This window comes from Hippopotamus amphibius, chromosome 1 (assembly GCF_030028045.1).
Source record: "Hippopotamus amphibius kiboko isolate mHipAmp2 chromosome 1, mHipAmp2.hap2, whole genome shotgun sequence".
In the NCBI taxonomy this organism is placed as follows: domain Eukaryota; kingdom Metazoa; phylum Chordata; class Mammalia; order Artiodactyla; family Hippopotamidae; genus Hippopotamus; species Hippopotamus amphibius.
The window spans coordinates 96,448,727-96,468,491 of NC_080186.1; the positions used below are offsets into that span (position 1 = coordinate 96,448,727).

The 19,765-nt window shown below is 45.5% G+C and overlaps 1 protein-coding gene across 1 annotated transcript in view; it reads left to right on the top strand.

Moving 5' to 3' along the window:
- Positions 1–19,542, top strand: part of KCNC4 (potassium voltage-gated channel subfamily C member 4) — a 63,876-nt gene extending 44,334 nt beyond the window's left edge. The window contains exon 4 of the mRNA XM_057729778.1: positions 18,563–19,542. Coding sequence (XP_057585761.1) covers positions 18,563–18,648 — 86 coding nt within the window. The 3' untranslated portion in view covers positions 18,649–19,542. The remainder of the gene's footprint in view (positions 1–18,562) is intronic.
- Positions 19,543–19,765: the final 223 nt, after the last annotated feature.

Consider the following 19,765-nt stretch of genomic DNA (forward strand, 5'->3'; position numbering starts at 1 on the left):
CAGCAGGGCAACTGAACTTCCTGTTGGGAAACAACGGCACAGGTAGAGCTCTGGGCCAATGGGAATCAAGGAGCTCCATGGATGGCCATAGCTTCCTCTCCTGAAGGCAAATGATGGCTGAGTCTCTGGTATCCTCAGAAGGGGTCAGCCAGGAGATGGAGAATGCTCTGTCTGGAACTTCATTCAGGGAGGGATTGATATTGATTCTATTTCTCCCTCACACCTGTCATAGGACTGATTTTGTTTTCTCTCTATTCCTTTGCCTAAGGACTTTAGCCACCCAAAAAGAAGTCTGGAAGCTGCTTAGGGAGGAAGGTGGCAGGGCCATTTTGTAGTAGAGGGCAGTCCTGGCAAATACTTAGAACACAAGCTCTGTGTGGGGCTGGGGGAGGCCAGGTCAACCCATTCCTGGAGCCAGTTGAATCACAGAAACCTACTCTTCCAGCTGGCACTATGTAGGATTATCTTATTTTATCCTTGCTATCATGCAGGGAGGCAACCAAGACAGGTAGCATGGTCCACGATTTTCCCATTCATTCAACAAACATTTCCTGTGTACCTGATATGTTAGGCAACCCAGATAAAAAATTTGAGGCTCCAAGAGGCTAAGTAACCCACAGACAGTTACAAAACTGGTAATAGGTAAAATCAGAAGAGCACCCAGTTCTGTCCAGCCCATATATTGAGAGGAATAAAAGCCCAAAGAATTTCTTAGAGAGCATTTAGCCTGATCCTTGAACTTCACAGAAAATAAGCTAAGGCCCAGAGAGAGCATGAAACTTGGTCACTCAGAGAGTTGGTGATGGCCAGGGTTCTTTGCCCACTCTTCTTCTCATCACCAAAAGCTCTTTCTAGGGAAATGTGCTGTCCCAAACTTTTGTAGGATATTTGCTCTGTGTCAGGCACTGGATCAGCTAAGAATTTCTTTTAGTTGTTGTTAACAGAGACATGATCACAGTGACTTAAACAAACTAAGGGTTTATCCTCTTTCATATAAGAAGTCCAGAAGCAGGTATTCCAGGGCTATATGATAGGTCAGTAAGGTCATCAGGCATGTAGGTTCCTTCTAGCTTTCTGCATCACTGTTGTTAGCACACAGTTCAATCCTAAAATACCCAAGATGGCTGCTGGATTGCCAGCCATTACATCCACATTCCAGGCAGAAAAAGAAGGATAAGGAAGGAGCAAAAGGGTATGCATGCTAGCCCTGTCTGCCCCCTCCTCTCCGTTAGAGGTCTTCCTGAAAGCCCATCTAAGTTCCACTTATAACACATTATCACTTGCCAATTGTAAGGGAGCTTAAGAAATGTCACCTTTTACCTGGGCACATTACTACCCTAAATAACATTATGGTAGGAATGAAGAATGGGAGAATGATATTGGGAGCAGAATAGGCACTGTATGGGGATACAACATACACACACACAAACAGTATATATATATACACACACACACATACACATGTACATACATGTGTATATACATGCTACATATTGGTCCCAAGATTTATAAAGGGGTTTTGTTTCCTGCTTCTTAAAACTTTTCTGTACTTTCTAAATTTTCAGCAGTGCGTATGTATTTATTTGACAATGAGGAAAAAACCAACACTACCTGTCATTCCTCTTTTAATTATCCACACAGGTAATTATTAGCTCTGCTCAGAGTCATCCATGTTATGCTACTTTCATGAGGACAGAGCAAAAATTCTTAAAACAGTGTTTGAACAAACTTAATATCACTTCAATTCAGTTAGAGCAAACTCTACAAGTCTTGTAGATATCACCCTTGGAAGGGGCTTGGAGTAGAAGCGGCAGTCCACCAAGGTGCTGGAGAAAATCAGAGCTTTATGCAAATCTAGCCCCTCAGCCCTGAGCACCCCCTGCTGACACTCCGAAGCTTATCTTGTCTGGGAGCGCCTGCCACACACAGTCTCTTGGATGCTGAAACCTAATGCCCTCTGGGGCTGCTGGGCTGCACGCCCACCCGGAGTCCGCCAAAGAGCAGGGGTGGATGCTGTAGGTCCGCCAGCAAGGCTCAGCCTTTGCCCAGTCTCTCACAGATGGCTCTAGTTATTTATGAATTGGATCTGTCCTCCTCAAGAACTTGTAAGGTAGGTCAAGGACATGGAGGAGCCCAGAGTAAACCAAAGCTGGGCCCAGGCATCCTGACTCCTGCCAGCCCCATGGAAACATTTCAGGAGTGATTCATGGGCCAACACAGGGGCATGGCTGGGTGCACTAGGAGCCCACTGCAAGACTTTCTCCCCATGTGATGCTTCTTGACAAGATTTTAAAGTAATGTGTTGTCCAAAGCATGATGAAAAGGCTTTTGAGATGGGACTGTGGGAAAGCAAGGGTCAGTCTATTCAATATCGAATTGAAGCATGGGTGGTTCACGCTGACACACTAGAGACAGCCCAGACCCTCCTAGTGTATCTAGAATCCATTCTCCCCTTAATCTTTGCTAAATGTGGGGGCAGTAATGTGCTCAGTTGAAATATCTGATCTCTCAAGCTCACTTGCAGATTTACACAGGGACAGATAATAAAATATAGGTAAACGTCCCTACGAAGGCTGTCCATCCCTTAGTAAAAGGCAAAGGCCTGAGAGGAGAAGACTGCATTTGGGCCGCACCCCTCCCCTTCTTCCTGCCTAGAATGAGGAGATGAGTGGTAATGGAGCAGCTGGCTCATGACTCTGGGAAAAAAAGCCTTGTGCTAGGATGGCAGAGCAGGAAGCTGGGATGCTCTGAGGTCCTCTGGGACTTTCTTGACAATATCCCTGGACTCCCTACCTCCTGACTTCTTGTTATATGACAAAAATAAAAGCCCCATTTGGGGAAGCCAGCATGAGTTTCTGTTACATGGGAAGGCAAATGTAATCCTAACTGACACCTAAAGATTGCCAGAGGGCTGTGCCTTTTTGTGTATTTGAAGCCTTGCCAACCAATATGCAGTTCCTGTCTTGGTTCTGTCCCCAGGCTCACTTCCTCTGGGGTTAAAGCTGGGCCAGCTCGGATCAGATCACCCCATTTATCCAGGAAAGAAACTGGGGCTGAACTCTCCCAGCAAAACTCCCGGCAGCCCTAGGCGTGCATCTCAGCCTCAGCCAAGCTCTTCCTCCACTGCTCGTCTGTATATATCACTCAGGGGGAAAGTGAAGAAGTGTCCCATGAACTGCTTTTACTCCTCCCAAGGGAGAATATGGCATCCAGGCAAGTGCTTCTTGGCTGAAAACTCCCTGAGAATTAAAAACTTGACCTTCCCAAACCTGGGGATAGAATCTTCTCTCTTCCCCATTTTAAACTACTGAGGCTATGAGACTGCTCCCCACTGATGGATAAGCTGAGTATGAATCTCAACCCTTTGGGATCTGTAAGGGCTTGAGCTTTTTAAGGAGGAAATGATGAGCTGAGGACTGTATCATCTGTCAGATCTTTCTCAGTTCAACCACCATCCTTCTGAGCGCATACTATGTACCTATATAATCTTCGCAAAATGAGCAAATGCTTTAAAAGAGACCTGCTAAGAAATCTGATTAGAGATATTATCAATAATGCAAACATAAGAAACAATAAGAAAATATATGGAATGGCCTTTCTCCTCCTGGTTAAGCTCTTTATTAGTTATATTATAAGGCAAAAGCAATGACAACTCGTTGGGTATGAAACAATAAATCCCTGAAATAAGGTTGACATTTATTACTGTTAATGAAGGTTTTTGACCTAAGCATTTTTGCCTTGAGATATTAGCTAATGGTAGCAGAAAGCTTTCCAGTTAGGAGGATATTTAAAAACTTAGCATCTAGACCATGAAAATAAACTTCCTTAATAATTTCATGGATGCTCAGTTATTACAATACTTACCCCAGCACTTAACAAAATTTCATTAAATGTCATGATAAACACATATTGGTCTTTCTTAGCAATTGCAAAACACAAAAATCCCCATGCCCTTAGGGAAACCCTTGCTTTTTCTACCATGAAAAAACGACTGAAATAATGCACAAAAACCATATGGCAACAAAAATGCAAACTTTTGTCAGGCGTTACTGAAAGATGCATAGAAAATATCGCAGAAAATTTTAAGAAATAAGTATTAAGGAAAAATATGCCTTATAGGAAGTTTGTTTTATGTTTGATTAAAAGTATAGAGATTTCTGGGACTTCCCTGGTGGCGTAGTGGTTAAGAATCCGCCTGCCAATGCAGGGGACATGGGTTTGATCCCTGGCCTGGGAAGATCCCACATGCCGCGGAGCAACTAAGCCTGTGCACCCACAACTACTGAGCCTGAGCTATAGAGCCCGTGAGCCACAACTACTGAGCCCATGTGCTGCAACTACGGAAGCCCTCGTGCCTAGAGCCCATGCTCTGCAACAAGAGAAGCCCACGCACTGCAACAAAGAGTAGCCCCCACTCGCCACAACTAGAGACAGCCCGCACACAGCAAAGAAGACCTAACGCAGCCAAACAATAAATAAAATTTAATAATAAATAAATCTCTGCTTATTTTTTAAAAAATGTATAGAGATTTCTAACATCTCAGTTAATGGAATTTGCTAGATTTTGTTTAAATACTAGAAATAAAGGAGAAAGGACGATTTTTGGACCACTAAAGGAAAGACCTGTGGGAGAAGAGTAAATGACTTCCTTTAAAAATGCTTTATTATTTAATTGTTAGTAATAATAACTATTAACTGGAATTAAAAGAGGAACCTGAGGTGATGTTACAAAGATAGAAACACACCTGATGTTCATTCACTCCACAGCAAAGACGTTTATGCCAGGCATGCGCAAAATGCTGTGTTGTCATTGATGCATTAATTCTGTAAAAATAAGGCCTTTAAAGTGTAATAAAGTCTTTATATCACTTTGCAATGGGAAATGGAGTAACTAGGAAGATCTTTCATATCACATAGAAGGTCCCCAGTTTTCTCAAGACAGCTGCTTAAAAGTTACCAAGCTTACAGATGAATCACATGTTTTTCTTATGAAGACAAATGTTCAATTTTTATTGCCCTTCTCTGGGATGACAAATGGCTGTCTGATTTTTTTTAATAAGCACTCCTGATCTGTCCCTTCAAGACAAAGGTGATGCTTTTTCGTCTCAAAAAGTAAACTCATGCTAAGGAAAGAGCACTTGAAAACACGTTTGGATGTTTCCATTGTTACACCATTTTGACTAAAGCCCTGCTTGTAATACCTTTAAATCTCTCATATCTGTACACTTAAAAAAGAATTGGAAACAGAATTTTCTAACTTGTTTTGAAATCTTTTAAATGAGAAACTTCCACAGGTTTTGACTCCATGCTATTAAAATTATAAAAATATAATAATTATATGATGTATAATGAATAATTTAAAAAATGTTTCTGCTTGCTTAAAAAAAACAGACTTTGGGTATTATAGCAATTATGTGATACTTATTGTATACTGCTTTATATTGTTGGCTGCCTTATCCCACGGGAGTTCTCTTTGTCTTCTGCCCTCATTGGAAGCTTGCTATTTCTTATTCTTCTTTCCTGGCCTCTCCTCTCCCCTGACTCCTTCCACCTTGCCCTGATGCCTACCATTGTCCTGCAGGTGCCTCATTGGTTAATGTAAATGTCAAGTTCAGGTCAACAGGGACTGCCTGAGTCTTGTAGCCTACATTCTGAGCCTGTTCCTTGAACCTACTCTGACCCCCGAATGGCCACAGGATAAGCTCTAGCTTTCATGAAGTAGAGCTGTGCTTCTGCTTCACCTAGTTTTTTTTTAATCAAACTCAACAAACCTGCCTCTCCGGATTCTGCTCTAGGCTCCTGATCCTCCCTACTTGCTTGAGGTATAGGTTTGCACCAAGACCCCGCTCAGATCCCATTTCTTTCTTGCACCTCATGGGCCCTGGCCTCCGTAATCCTCCCTGGGCTGCCCCTCCCTGGGAGCTTTTCTCCAGAACTTATATGCACAGTTGAGTACTACCAGCTCTTATCATGATAAAGACGTCCTGCCTCTTCAACTGGACTGTCAGATCTGTGAGCACCAGACTATGAGCCTCCATGGAGCCTCAGTGCCGAGAATAGAGCCCTGTGAACAGTGGTGCGTGCTGTACCCAGGCCTCATGACTCACTGTGCGTGACTGCTGCTGTATGCAGTAAGTGCTCATTGGTGACAGCATGACATCTGGGGTCTACATAGTGACCTGTCTGCATCTGTCACTTGTACATTTTTCTATGATAGAGGGAGTGGCCATGTGCTGTGACCCTAGAATTGCTGCCTGCCTCGTGGCAGAGGGGACATGTGGGGTCAGGAGATGTGAGCTGCTCAACCTGTTCTGGGGACAGCTGCTTGCCCTGAGCCCAAGGAACCAAGGGCTGGATGCTGGCTCGTCCCTTGGGTAAGGGTTACGATAATAACTGCTGTTTGGGCCAAAATACATTTAGTGACACCCTGGGAGGTTTGGGTGCAGGAGGCATGCTTTAAAAATACATGAGAATTTAAGTTTTTCTTCTTTTTTTCTTCACACCTGCTGGGGAAACGTCCACATGTCTGGGCTAATATTAGGGCTGTTTATTTTCCAAGGCTGACGTTTCTTTGGCCATCTAAGACTGCTGCTGAAGACAGAATGTGTGATATTTACTTTGGCACCCCTGGTTCAGAAAGGATTACCAAGGGTAAGTAGAAGCACGTCTGGGCAACACAGACAGACAGACAGACGCCCAGAAATATGTGGGCCACGCCAAATCAGGCCATCATCTGACCCACAGTTGTTTCTGGGGTTCAGAGTGGCCCTTACACAAAGAAGACCAGTTAGAGGGGGAGATTTCACGTGGGGGACTGATAGACTCAAAATCTAATGTTAGATATAGAATAAGAAACAGCTCTTCCAGTGGGGAGGTCTACTTTGGGGGAGAAAAGAAAGAAGGTCTGTAAAGCAAGAGTCTCCCTTCCTAAAACAAAACCAAATTCTTCTGCGCTTTGAGCGAGGGGAGGTGATCACAGACAGTAGGTGTGGGGTATTCATCTGAGGAGGCCACTTTGCAAGCATCTCTTTATCTCTGGGTTTTGCCTGCTCTTTGAGTACAAAGTTGCCCGATTCTCCTGGTCGAATGAATTAGACTCAGTACAATGCGGCAAGTTGGAATTCTAAAAAGGACTCGTAAAAGAAAAAGTAGAAGAGGAAAAGAAAATAAAGTACAAAAACAGTTGCAATATCCAAATATAACTTATTGATGCTATACTAGAACTTCTTTTATCCTGCACCTTTCCCCCGACCCCCAACTCTTTGAAAATCCCCAGAAAAATCTCTCCTTTGTAGTGTGTAGGCTCTTCCTAAGCTGGAAACCTTGGAAAACAGGTTTGCAAGTGGCTGATGGGTAACCAGGAGAATGCTCAGGCTTGGCAGGTCTCCAGCAGCAGGAAAAAAAAAAAGCTATCTCACCCAGAGGACAGCCCCAGCCATTGGGACTGAAGGCTGCTGGAAAAGCCCAAAGGGGCTTTTAGAGACAGCCACCCAAGAGTCTCATCCAGGCCCCTCTCCCCAGGCAGCACTGGGCATGGTCACCCCATACTGAAGCTCCTTGAATCATGACATGCTTATGTCAAAATATTAAACTTCACAGGTTTGAGGAGAGAGCCCAAGAAAACATCGTTTTTCATTAGGCACCAGGGAGCCTGTTCTGGGCCCCAAAGAACTCAGAGCCAGGAGAGAGGTCTTGGGAGGTGGGTAGGACAGGTTAGGTCCTGCCCAGAACTAGACCCTCTCCTCCCAAAAACATGGCAATGCCAGGCTGTGGTGCAGGGGTGTTACCTAGGGACAGAAGGGGGACTGGCTCCTGAGCGCTGCGTGAGGACAGAAGGAATACCGTGGAGCAGGCACTCATATGCTTAAGTGCAATTCACTCGATTCCCCCACCAGTCTCTGGAACAGGAGGAGAAATAACCTGCTAAGCAAGTGAAAGAGTTGATCAGGCTTTGTGTCATCCAGATTCCCGCACTGCTGCGAGCTGAAATGAACTGAACTGAATTGACCTTGAAATATTCACAGTGGGGTGGTGGTGGGGTGGGAGGGGCTACAGTGCAGAACAAATCAGGTCCCACAAATAAGTCCAACCCCAGAATGTGCTTGGAACTCCTCCCTAAACACCATCCTTCATTGTGGATTACCCTTCTTGGGTCCTTACTATCGGTTGGGTTTGCTCTAAGCACTTTACACAGGACAACTCATTTATCTCCCCACAGCCACCCTGGGTGGTAGGTACTATAACTACCCCCTTTTCGCCAATGAGGAAATGGAGGCTCAGAAATAGCAAACAACTTGCCTAGCAGCATTAGGGGCACTGAACCCATAAGGGGCAGGGCTGGGCTTTGAACTCAAGCAGCCTAGCTCTAGTCTGCCTTCAGCTATGACTTCACAGCTGTTGTTGCTATTCCTGGCCTGATTGGACCCTTTGCTAAAATTCACTCTTAGTGATGGGTGCCAGTTCTCCCCCTGAAGTCCTTGGCATTTGTACCCCAAAGGATCTCACTACTGGGAGATACCTGAAATTGTGGGTTTCCTCTGGCCCTGAGGGCCCCAGGCCTTGATGTACTGTGGTCATGGGGGCATTTGCTCCTTTTGATGTCCCCTCACCATCGCCTGGTTAGTTCCTCCAGGGCACCCCACTTTTTCTCCTTGGCTCACTGGGCAGGCCGAGCAAACAGCATCTGCCAAGGGACCTGCAGCAAAACAAACGGCAGCAGCCCCAGAAGCCTCTGCAGCGTCCATTTAGCAAGCAGCCTGCAAGCCTCCGCGGGCAGCGCCCTTGGGAAGGGCTGCCGTTCATCACTCGTTTGGCTGCAGGTGGCTCAGGAGCCCATGGGGGGTGGGCTCTGCTGGGAAGAGGGGTGCTAGGTTTTTGGGAGCTGAGGGGGCAACTGGGAGGGGTTGGGGATTAGTGGGGCTGCTCTTGGACCCCTTCAGGCTGCTTCAGGGCCAACATCTTTGCTCCATTCTGGTGCAGGAGAATGTTGCGTTTGCTCATTTGCTATTTATACTGCAGGTGCTGTCTAGGGGTTTTCTTTGAAGCAGTGGCAAACTCGGAGGCACGTAAGTCCATTTCTGGCTCCCTGCTGTGCTCACGTACATGGGTTCAGCGGATCCAAGGCCCGTCCCTCCCTCCACCCCCACAACCCCCGCCACTGCTTACGGACATGGGTCCTTCCTAAATCTGTACATTCCGGATACCGTCACTCTCCCCACACCCCCACAGAAACACACCCCTAAGTACATTTAGAATCTGGCTCCAGCTTCCTTCCCTGAACAGGGAAACTTCATCTCAGCCTCTCTTAGGATTGGCCAGGCCCTTAGCCACTATCTTGTTCTCTTCCTTTTAGCAGGATGTGACCCTCTCAATTCAGTCGCCGTTTTTAATCCCCCTTGCCACGTTTCCCACCTACCTCACCTCCAGGACGGAGCCACTTTCTGAGGGAGCAAACACCCCCTTGGCCTTCCTATAGCACAGTATCTAAACCATATCATATTTTTTTTCTCGTCAGTTTTATTGGGGTGTAATTTACACAGAGTAAAATACACTCTTTTTTAGTGTACAGTTGTATGATTTTTGACAAACACAAACGATTGTGTAACCATCACCACAATCAAGATACAGAATCATCCCATTACCCCAAAAGGTTCTCTTGTACACCTTCGTAGTCAACCACGCCTCCCACAACCACTAATCTGGGTGAGTTTTATTTTTTCCCTTCTAGTTTGCCTTTTCCAGAATGTCACATGAATGGAATCTGGAGCCTGGCTTCTTTCATTCAGCATAATCCTTTTGAGATTCATCCACGTGGTTGCATGCATCTGAAATCCATTCCTTTTTAATGCTCAGTAGTATTCCAAAGTATGGATGTACCATAGTCTGTGTATCCATTTGTCAGTTGAAGGATGTTTGGGTTGTTGCCAGTTTTAGACAATTGTGGATAAAGCTGCTAAAAACACTCATGTAGAGATTGTTATGTGGACATATGTTTTCATTTTTCCAAATACCTAAGAATGGGATTTCTGAGTTGTAAGGTAAGCATATATTTAACTTTTAAGAAACTGCCAAATTGTCTTCCGAAGTGGTTGTGTTATTTTTGCGTTTCTACCAGTGATGTGTGAAAGACCCAGTTGCTCCACAGTCTCAGGTGTATTAGGTATGGCCAGTTTCCCCAGTGCACCCTCCTCCCATTCTAAAGATGTGCTACATTGTACTTTAATCATCTATTTCTGTGTTTCTTTACCTCAAGTGGCAGCCTAGAAGGCAGGAGATAGGATCTGTTTCTTTCTTTCTTTCTTTCTTTCTTTCTTATAAAATAAATTTATTTATTTATTTATTGGCTGTGTTGGGTCTTTGTTGCTGCACATGGACTTTCTCTAGTTGCAGTGAGTGGGGGCTACTCTTCATTGTGGTGTGTGGGCTCCTCATTGCCACGCCTTCTCTTGTTGCGGAGCACAGGCTCTAGGTGTGTGGGCTTCAGTAGATGCAGCACACGGGCTCAATAGTTGTGGCTTACGGGCTCTAGAGCACAAGCTCAATAGTTGTGGTGCACGGGCTTAGTTGCTCCGAGGCATGTGGGATCTTCCTGGAGCAGGGCTTGAACCCATGTTCCCTGCATTGGTAGGCAGATTCTTAACCACTGCACCACCTAGGAAGTCCCAGGGATCTGTTTATTTCTATATTGCCTACACAAACTATATCAGGGCAGGAGCTCAGTAAATCTTGAATGAATGAATGAATAAACACTTTCCAGGTTGCTTGGAAGTTTCTAGAGGACAGAGCTATTGATGCTCCATCACTCTTACCTGGAAAACGCTATGATTTGACCACCTCCCCTCCAGTGATGGGGCCATACTTGGTCCACCTCTTGCTCATCCCTTCTTGAAGTCATGCCATCCACACAGTCTCCTGGTCTCTTTCTCTTTGGGTGCGGCCCACGCATTAGCCTCATTCCTTTGAGAATAAACTGAATGCAGAGAGGCCTTCCCCTCCAGTACCAGGTATGACCAGTGAGTCCCCCAGAAGACGAGCTACTGGGAAGATACAAGGACAGTGGGGTTAAGAGGGAAGTATAATGAAGGACAGAGACTTCTGCCTGGAAAGTTCAAACCAAAGCCAAGGAGTTGGGTGAGGATATACTGATCTCTCAGGGTGGACTGAGAGAGAGGCATCCCAACAGCCCGATGACCCTGAATCCACACATTCACTGTGAGTCCTGTGAGTCATCCCACAGTGTGACTACTGGAATTCTTCAGTGAGACAAGCTGCCCACTGGAGGAGCTGAGCACAAACTAGGAGCACTAGCAAATGAACTCCCAGAGCAATGAGGAAGGCAAGCAGAGGCACTACGGGACAGGCGGGGGGCGGGTGGCAAGGCTGCAAGGTGGGGAGGGATTGCCTGCTGGAGTGGGCCTGGGTCCTCTGACCCACTCATACAGCATCAGAGGGCAGCAGCCAATCAGGGCCCTGAGGGCCTGTCTGCAGGACGCCTGGCAGCCGCAATGCATCCTTCATCCTCTGCAGACTGGCTCTGCGGTAACCTCAGTTCAGAGTTACACACTCTGGGACAATGGAGGTGAAACAGGAGGGAAGGGGGCAGGGCACAACCTTTGAAAGAATGACATAGTCCGACGACATGACGTAAACTGATTAGAACCAAATGGGTCCAAGATGGCGGCCAAGTCAACTTGCACTAGACCTTGAGCCCCAGTATACACTCACTGTAACACATCAGCAAGCTCAATGACACTCCCACAGGTGCCATGACGGTTCCAAGGCTGACGGTAAGGATCAAAAAGTGGGCAGTGGCCCAATTCCTGGAAATCTCCACCCCTTCCCCAAAATAGCTGGAATACTCCTCCCACTCATTAATCTATGAAATCACCCACCCCTATAAAAACTGACAAACCCATACCCTGGTGCCTTTCTCACCTTCTGGGATGGCCCACGCTCTGTCTGTGGAGTGCGTTTCTCTCCAAGTAAATCCACTTCTTACCTATCACTTTGTTGCTCACTAAATTCTTTCTGTGACGAGACATCAAGAACCTGAGCTTCATTAAGTCCTGAAACCAGCTGCTGTGTGATCTCAGCTGGAGGATGGTGGGTTTTGGCTGGGTTCAAGTCCTGGCCATGTAGGTTCAAGTCCCAAGCTGGGTTTAGTCTGGGTTTGAGTCCCGGCACATGGGTTCAAGTCCCAACCTGAGGTGCATGGTTTCAGAGGAGTCTATTGATATGGATGGTCAGAGGAGTCTATTGATATGGATGGTCAGCCTTTCAGGTGTAGACACTGGGGAACTGAATGGGACTCTCCTGAAGGATCATGTCAGGAGGGTGTGGGGCTAAGCGGAGGGACGCTGAGGACTACAATCCCACAAGAGGGTAGAAATGGCAGAAAAACAAAACAGTGAGTGACTCTCCAGTGCAGGGGCATTCCAATCGCCTTGTGAAGGCCGGCAAGGGTCAGAGGCCACTCAGGTGCTAGAGAAATTAAGCAGAGAAGAGAGCAGTTAAACCTTCAGAGGTGGGACAGCTGTGAGTTCAGGGTGACCTGCCAAGGTAAGGATGCTGAGTGCTGATGTGTGGTCCCAGTAAAGGCTAGGTAACTGGTGGTCAAAAAGAAAAGAGGCGTAGAGATCATCTACTCCAAATTCCCTCCCCTAGAGGTGAAGAATCAGATGTCTAGTGTGGGGAAGGGACTTGCCTCTGGTCACATGACTAATGTAATAGAGATAAAACTGGAAGCTTAGGTCTCTGGACTCTTTAGAGAGAGTTTTGAATCTTAAAACCTGGCTGTTCATCAGGAAAATCTAGTCTAGAAAACTTCTCTTGAAAGGCAAAAACCTAAAAATAGGAAGCAAAACTCGTTTGAGCTCAGATCTGTTTGGACTGGTTCATTCCTACCCCAAATACCTGCACTTGTGTAGCCTCTGGCTATGGGAGTTTAAGCCTGAGAGAGTGTGGTGCAGGGGACAGTTTCTCCTTCTTTAGAGGACACTGCAACAAAAAGAGGGATTCGCTTTTCCTGGAAATATTTAGGCCCAGTTTTGCCAGAAGGCAGACAACCATGTGGGGTTGTTTCTAGTTTAGGGTATGGCAGAAGGGGGGTGGGTTATGGGGTGCGGGAGGAGACTGTCGCTGCCACATGCTTCAGGAATCTTCCCTCTTGCTGACAGTTGTACAGTGACTCAGGGAGGCAGCTGGTGGTGGAGGAGGAGGCTCTGCTCACGCATAAAAGGCTAAGAGTGACCTGAAGCCAAACCACACGATTACTCACAATTACCTTACGTTTCTTTAAATTATCAACACCAAGACCCGGACACATCCCCTCTTCTGCCACCATTCTCCCTAAAGTTGTGGACAATTGATGACCTCAAAACTGATCTTTCTCTCCCCCTGCCCCCAACACCGAGATCTTTCTTTTTCTATAAACCCAACTGAAGGCACAGGCTCAAGCTGCCATATTTGTCCCATATGACACCCCCCCCCCCCCCGCACCGCCCCCTGCCCGGTTACAGCTGATTGGACCAGAATCAGATCTGGGCTCGATGTTGAACTATGTACTGGCTGGTGTAGGGGAGGAAAACTTTTCCTCTTTTCCCTTCTTGGTTCTTTGACTGACCTATTAATTAAATTGACACCAGACAAATTAATAGGAGAAAAAATACACTATAATTTTGTATATACAGGAGCTCATAGAAATATGAGACTCAAAGAAGTGACCAAAGCAAGCAGCTTTTATACCTTTTAGACAAAGAAACGATAAAATTGTGAGGAAGTGACAAGACAAAGAAGTTTGGGCTTGGTGTAGTAAATTGGTGAAGAAGTAACAAAGTTTGTTCATATAGGTTCCCCTGCTGTCCAAAAGCAGAGTGTTCCTATGAAACCTTTCATAAGCTGAAATGGTATAAAGCAAAGAAGCCATTACCTTAGTATACATCTTGCTAATGGATACATGAAATAAATAGAGATAAAGCACAGATGCTCACAGACACAGTTCAAAGCTATGGGGGCTTGATGCTGAGATGCTGAGTGTAGTTCTTGGGGGAGGAGCTTGGTAGGGCCACTCTTGCCACTTGGGGTGCACGCTGCCTCTACAACAGCCTGCAGAGAAACAATTGCTGAATGCTATTTTTGCTTTTCACACATTTTTATAAAAATGAAAATCCTCTTCAGACGTCTTTCAGTTAGCAAAAACAGGTGCAAATGTAGGTCTTTCGTAAAAGTGAAGTGGCGTAAAGCAAACTTTCGAAAAGTGGAGGATACCTGTACAGCCTGCTCAGCTCTAAATTCCCTATCTCTGGTGATAAAGATGTCTTCTATCTCCTGGTTCAGGGAAGGTGCCTTTCATATGGGCAATTTATTTCTGCAAAGGAGGGTCAGAGTGTCCTTCTTGCTCTGGCTGCTTAAGTGACTTTAATTCAAAATAACCAATATGTCAAAGTGGCATATATAGGGGCAGCTTGCCCTGAACCCCATCACTGGTCAATAACCCATCAGATTCACCCTCTCAAGAATTTAAACTACAGAGCCAGAACTCAATCAGAATTCTAAGATTATCGTGGGGACTTCACTCACAAAACACAGGCTGAAGTTATCAGGAAGCAGAGAAGCTTCTTGAGTAAGCTGAAGAGAGGAAAATGGCACCCACATGTAAATAGACAAGACACCATGGAGGCCTCAGAGGAAGAGAATCAAAGAGAGTGTCTATCTATCTTGAGATCTAAGAGTTCAGATTTCTCAGATACAATTTCCAAGAGATTGGGCTATACTTTATTTCCATAAGCTGCACTGTAACCTTACAATAATTACCTCCTTTATTTTGGCTTGCATGAGTGCTTTTCCATTCTTTGCAGCCAGTAAACCCATCCTAAGATGCCTTTATCTTCATGTCGTCTGATTTCACATATTTTAAAAATGATGATTCCCAAATCTCCAAGGGATGGCCCTGGAGTTGGTGGTGGCATCTAAGTCTTTACAGCTCCCATGACAATTGCCTTGGCAGAATGAAAGACCGTTAAGAAGCTGAGCAAGGAGAGAAAGGAGGAAAGTTCCACTTCTGTAACTGCATAAAAAGTTTCCTAGAGAAAATGAGCCCAGAAGCTGAAAGAGGGCATCTAGTTAGTGAAGGAAAATGTCTTCCATTGACTTGGCTTGGTCCCTAACAGGAAGTGCTCTGTGTTCCCTTGACTGGTTCCTTCATTCATTCTATAAACGTTTATCGTGCACACATGTGGACCTGATCCTGGGCTTTGTGCTGAGGAAACAGAGAAATAAAGACACGGTTTCTTCGCAGAGTTTAGTGAGGGAGACAAACACGCTAGCACTTTTTTGATTAGTTCTACAGCTAAGCCTTTATTAGGGACTGCCTTCTGTGAGAGTTATTTATCTCTCTGTCTGTCTCATCTATGAGATGAAGAGTCCAGAAAGAACAGGGACCCTTTGTTATCATCTCTCTCTGCTACTAAGACTCGTGCAGAGCCTGGCACCCATGAAGAAATTGGAGAATTGACTAGAGGCTGTGGGTTTGAACTGTGTTGCTCCACTGATGGTGACCCCGGCCCTGACTGGCTAATCTTGGAAATACGTGCTCCTGGGTCACAAAAGGAAACCTCAGAGGGGTGAGGAAGATAGTTAAAGCCACTCAAATCCATGTTGGGGAGAGAACTCAAAACACATGCCCTCTGGGTATGGGTGAGTGGTGTTGTAGAAAGGTGCCCCAGGACGTACAGATAAAGCCACCCATCTGGGAGATAAAGCCAGTAGCAAAACCAGTTGTTCCGAAGCTCATTGGATGCTCTATGTTTTCTTTTTTCATAAATTTATTTATTTATTTATTGGATGCGTTGGGTCTTCGTTGCTGCACAAGGGCTTTCTCCAGTTGCCGAGAGTGGGGCTACTCTTCATTGCGGTGCACGGGCTTCTCAGTGCCGTGGCTTCTCTTGTTGCAGAACATGGGCTCTAGGCAAGTGGGCTTCAGTAGTTGTGGCACACAAGCTCAATAGTTGTGGCTTGTGGGCTCTAGAGTGCAGGCTCAGTAGCTGTGGCCCACGGGCTTCGCTGCTCCAAGGCATGTGGGATCTTCCCGGACCAGGTATCGAACTCGTGTCCCCTGCATTGGCAGGTAGATTCTTAACCACTGTGCCACCAGGTAAGTCCCCGGATGCTCTAATTTTTCTAAGGGAGTCACCAGACTTAGTCTAATGGGTTGTAGGGAGGATCTGAGATACTCCCAGGACTAAAATGTCATTAAGAACTGAACTTGTGCTTTATGACCTGTATACATGAAGAATGAGTTAGTAGAACTGGGGTAGCTTTCGTGGTGTCCAGGCAAACAAAAGCCAGTTGAACATCAGTGTTTCTGAGTCTGTCAGAAGGTGAGGGAGCCCTGACCAATCTTCATGGGTACCTGGACTTGCTGGCAGGAATTCTTCTAGAGAAAAGATGTAGGTACCTGGCTTCCGTGGCATGTTTGTTAACCATTAAAAGCATAAACCAACCTCCTGCCCCCACATTCTGCCTCAATATCATTCAAACAACTGATTCCAGGCTGTTTGGGAGAAACATTTCTTAAGACAATGCTGATTTACCATCAGTCTCTTAGGAGGTTAGTTGACATGAGTTAGTCCTCTAGTGCATCTAAATACAACAGCATCATCTTCAGGCAGAGAGAGCAGGACATTTTGTATTCAACACAGCATGAAAACAAGTGTCCTAACAGCCCCAACAGCCTAATATCTCATGCAGAAATGGTGTCTCATGTCACCAAGCCAAAAACAAACTCAAGATTGACAAACATGGAACTGCAGGGGGAAAGCTGCAAAAGTGAGTTGATAAGACAGTTGCCCCACTAAGCTCTCAACGATTGTGAGACCTGGGTATGTGTATTTACCAATACAGTGCACACATTTTTAATTAGTTAGAGACTCAAGTTTAACTAAATTGCTAAGGACCTGTAAACTGTCCTTTTCTTCTGAAGCTTCTGCTTTCAGCATCACCTACCACCCTACATGCTGGCAAAGTCTAAATTTAGCCATCTCCTTCAACTATTTCAGTAATCACAGGGGCTAGACTCACTTGATAGGGGTGATATTATAAGCGAAGTCAAGAAAGAACACATCATTAAAAATGTTCAGGGCCAGCAAAATGCCTTTGAAATTGCTTGCTTTTTAGTTGGAAATGTGAAATAGCATAGCGGCATGATGCCTGCATTAGGAAGATAATAGAAATGTAATGCTATTATTCCCTGTGCCACTTTTAAAGCCGTGGGCAACTCTGGGCTCTAACACATTAACAGAGAGATGTTCTTTTCTTTAAGAAAATAAGATTTACTGGTGAAATGGACAGCCCACCACATTTCCTATTCAGTCACCTTATCTGCCCCTGAAACAGCTCATCTACTACTAACCTTGGGGTTCTTTCCTTCTGATGAAACTTAGGTCCTTCATTCCCCTTCAATATCAAGACCTATAAAGTCTGACATTCAAGCCAGCAGCACTGCCATGGAAGCTGAAAGTGACAGTGTTTCCATCTCTAAAGCCTGGTACATTTTGTTCTAAACCAGACTCCAGGAAGGTCTAAGTAGGAAGCCATATTATGAATGGCCCCAGCCCCAGCACCCCCAGAAGAGGGTACAGGAGCAGGACCCACCTCTTATCAAATGTAGGCTAAGCCTAAAAATTTTTACCTGGTTGTATTATAGTTATAGGATCACACTAGGTGCATATTTACAAGGCTTTTTCTTTGTGTGAGATGTCTTATAAAGAATTCTCCAGGGAGACTCATCAAAGGCCAAACCAAAGTTTCCTTGGGAAGGTCACCTCTCTGGACCTCAGTTTCTTTATTCATAAATTGAGGTGATTTCAGTCAGTGGTTTTCAACCAGGGATGACTTTGCTCCCCCAGGGACATTTAGCAGCATCTGGAGATATTTTGGTTGCAAGGATGTGAAATATGCAGGGCTACTGGCTTCTCTGGGTGCTGCCAAACAGCGTACAATGCACAGGACAGCCCCTCGCAATAACAACAAAAATTATTTGGCTAAAATGTCAATAGTATCAAGGTTGAGAAACCCCCAAGTAGATGATCTCTAGGTTTCCTTCAAGCTATAATAATATCTACCCTTCTCCATGAGTATTAAAAACTCACATGAGCATATGTAATTAGGACCTCCTGAGTTTTGATGGCAAGGCCCAAGGCACTTATCTCAGGTACCAGGGCATCCTACTTATGCCCCTACCTCCTGGGGCTCATGTTCCAGGTTAAGCAGACCCAGGGCCATCTGCTGCCATCTGATCTGTCACCCCCAGCATCAGCAGAACATTCATCGTCAAAGAAGGCATTTTCAGTTAGAGAAGCTTGATGGGGGTAGGGACAGAGTCCATGACGGCAGCACTCCATCAGTCTGCTAGGTTATCACTTGTCACTGGACTTTTCTCCCTGTCAGATTTCTATCATTACCTGGTGAACTCTCTTCCTCTCTGTTAGCCATGTCTGCCAGGGACGCAGGAGTGCAATCTTACTTCACTGTCTCATGTCCATTTCTTTCTTCCTTTGGGACTTAGATCTGCCATCTCTGAAGACTCACCTTCCCCTGAGCTGGGGACTCAAGCTCTTCACTTCTCCCTGGAGATTGGATTCACAGTCCTAAAGAGAGCAAGATTCAAGCTGTGAGCTCTTCTGCTGGGAATTAGAATGCAAGGAAACATTTAATGTGAATACCAATGGTACATGTGGTACTACTTCTCCCTCCTGCACCCATAGCAGACATCACTAATCAATCACAAAACTTTTCCCATTTGAACTGGAGCATGGCTAAACACAGCAAAACCAGTGCTGACTGATCAGAGCTGGCATTCTCATTTTAATCAATTTGCCATCGCAGTCTCTAAACCATTCAAGTGAAGTTAGCAGTAGCAGTTGGGAGAGGCAGGGGGATGAGAACTTCAGCTAGACTGTAAGCTCCATGAGGGCAAAGACATGGTCTCTTTCATTCACTAGTCTATCCTCAGAATACACAGGGGTGGTGTAATAAAAGTTTGTTGAATGAATGAAGAGCCTCCCAGCTTGTGGTCTCCCTAAGATGACACTGCCTACTTGGCTCCAGGGGGGTGAAGGGACCCTAATCCATAGCTCATGTTCTGGGCTAACACTGGTTAAAGCAGTCCTGGGGAAGGAAGGGAAGGAAGGAGGAAAGATGATTTAGTGAGCACTACTCTCTGGTAAAAAAGAGGACTGTGGGAATGATGGTTTCCATTATTTCTAAAAGAGGGATAATGGCTGTGAGTGACAGCTTTGAAAGAATCTGGTACTGTGTAACTTCCCCACATTTATTATTTTTTATTATCCCTTTCCTGTGGTGATTAGAGGGCTTTAGGTATTTTAAGCTATCATTTAGTGAGTGCTGTGTTCTAACAGCTTTATAAACCTTAACCCACTAGACGATCACAAAAGGTCGGTTCTCTTTTTACCCCCATTTCTCAGAAACTGAGGCTGAGTGGTTAATTACATGCCCCGATGCACTGCTAGTGGGGAAATCAGCTCAGATTCATACCTAGGCCAGTGTGCTTGCAAAGCCAACACCACAAATCCTTCAAACAGAAAAAGTCTGAGTGCTTGTGTTTGGTGGCTGAAGGGTGGGAGGAGAAGGTGTTCTAGCTCTCTGCCAAGTCTGAGGAGATAGAAATCCCCAGGGAGGGAGTGGCAGGGGAGTAGCTGAGGGCCTGAGACCTTAGGGAAGGCAGAAAACAGTCCCATGGAGTTGGCCT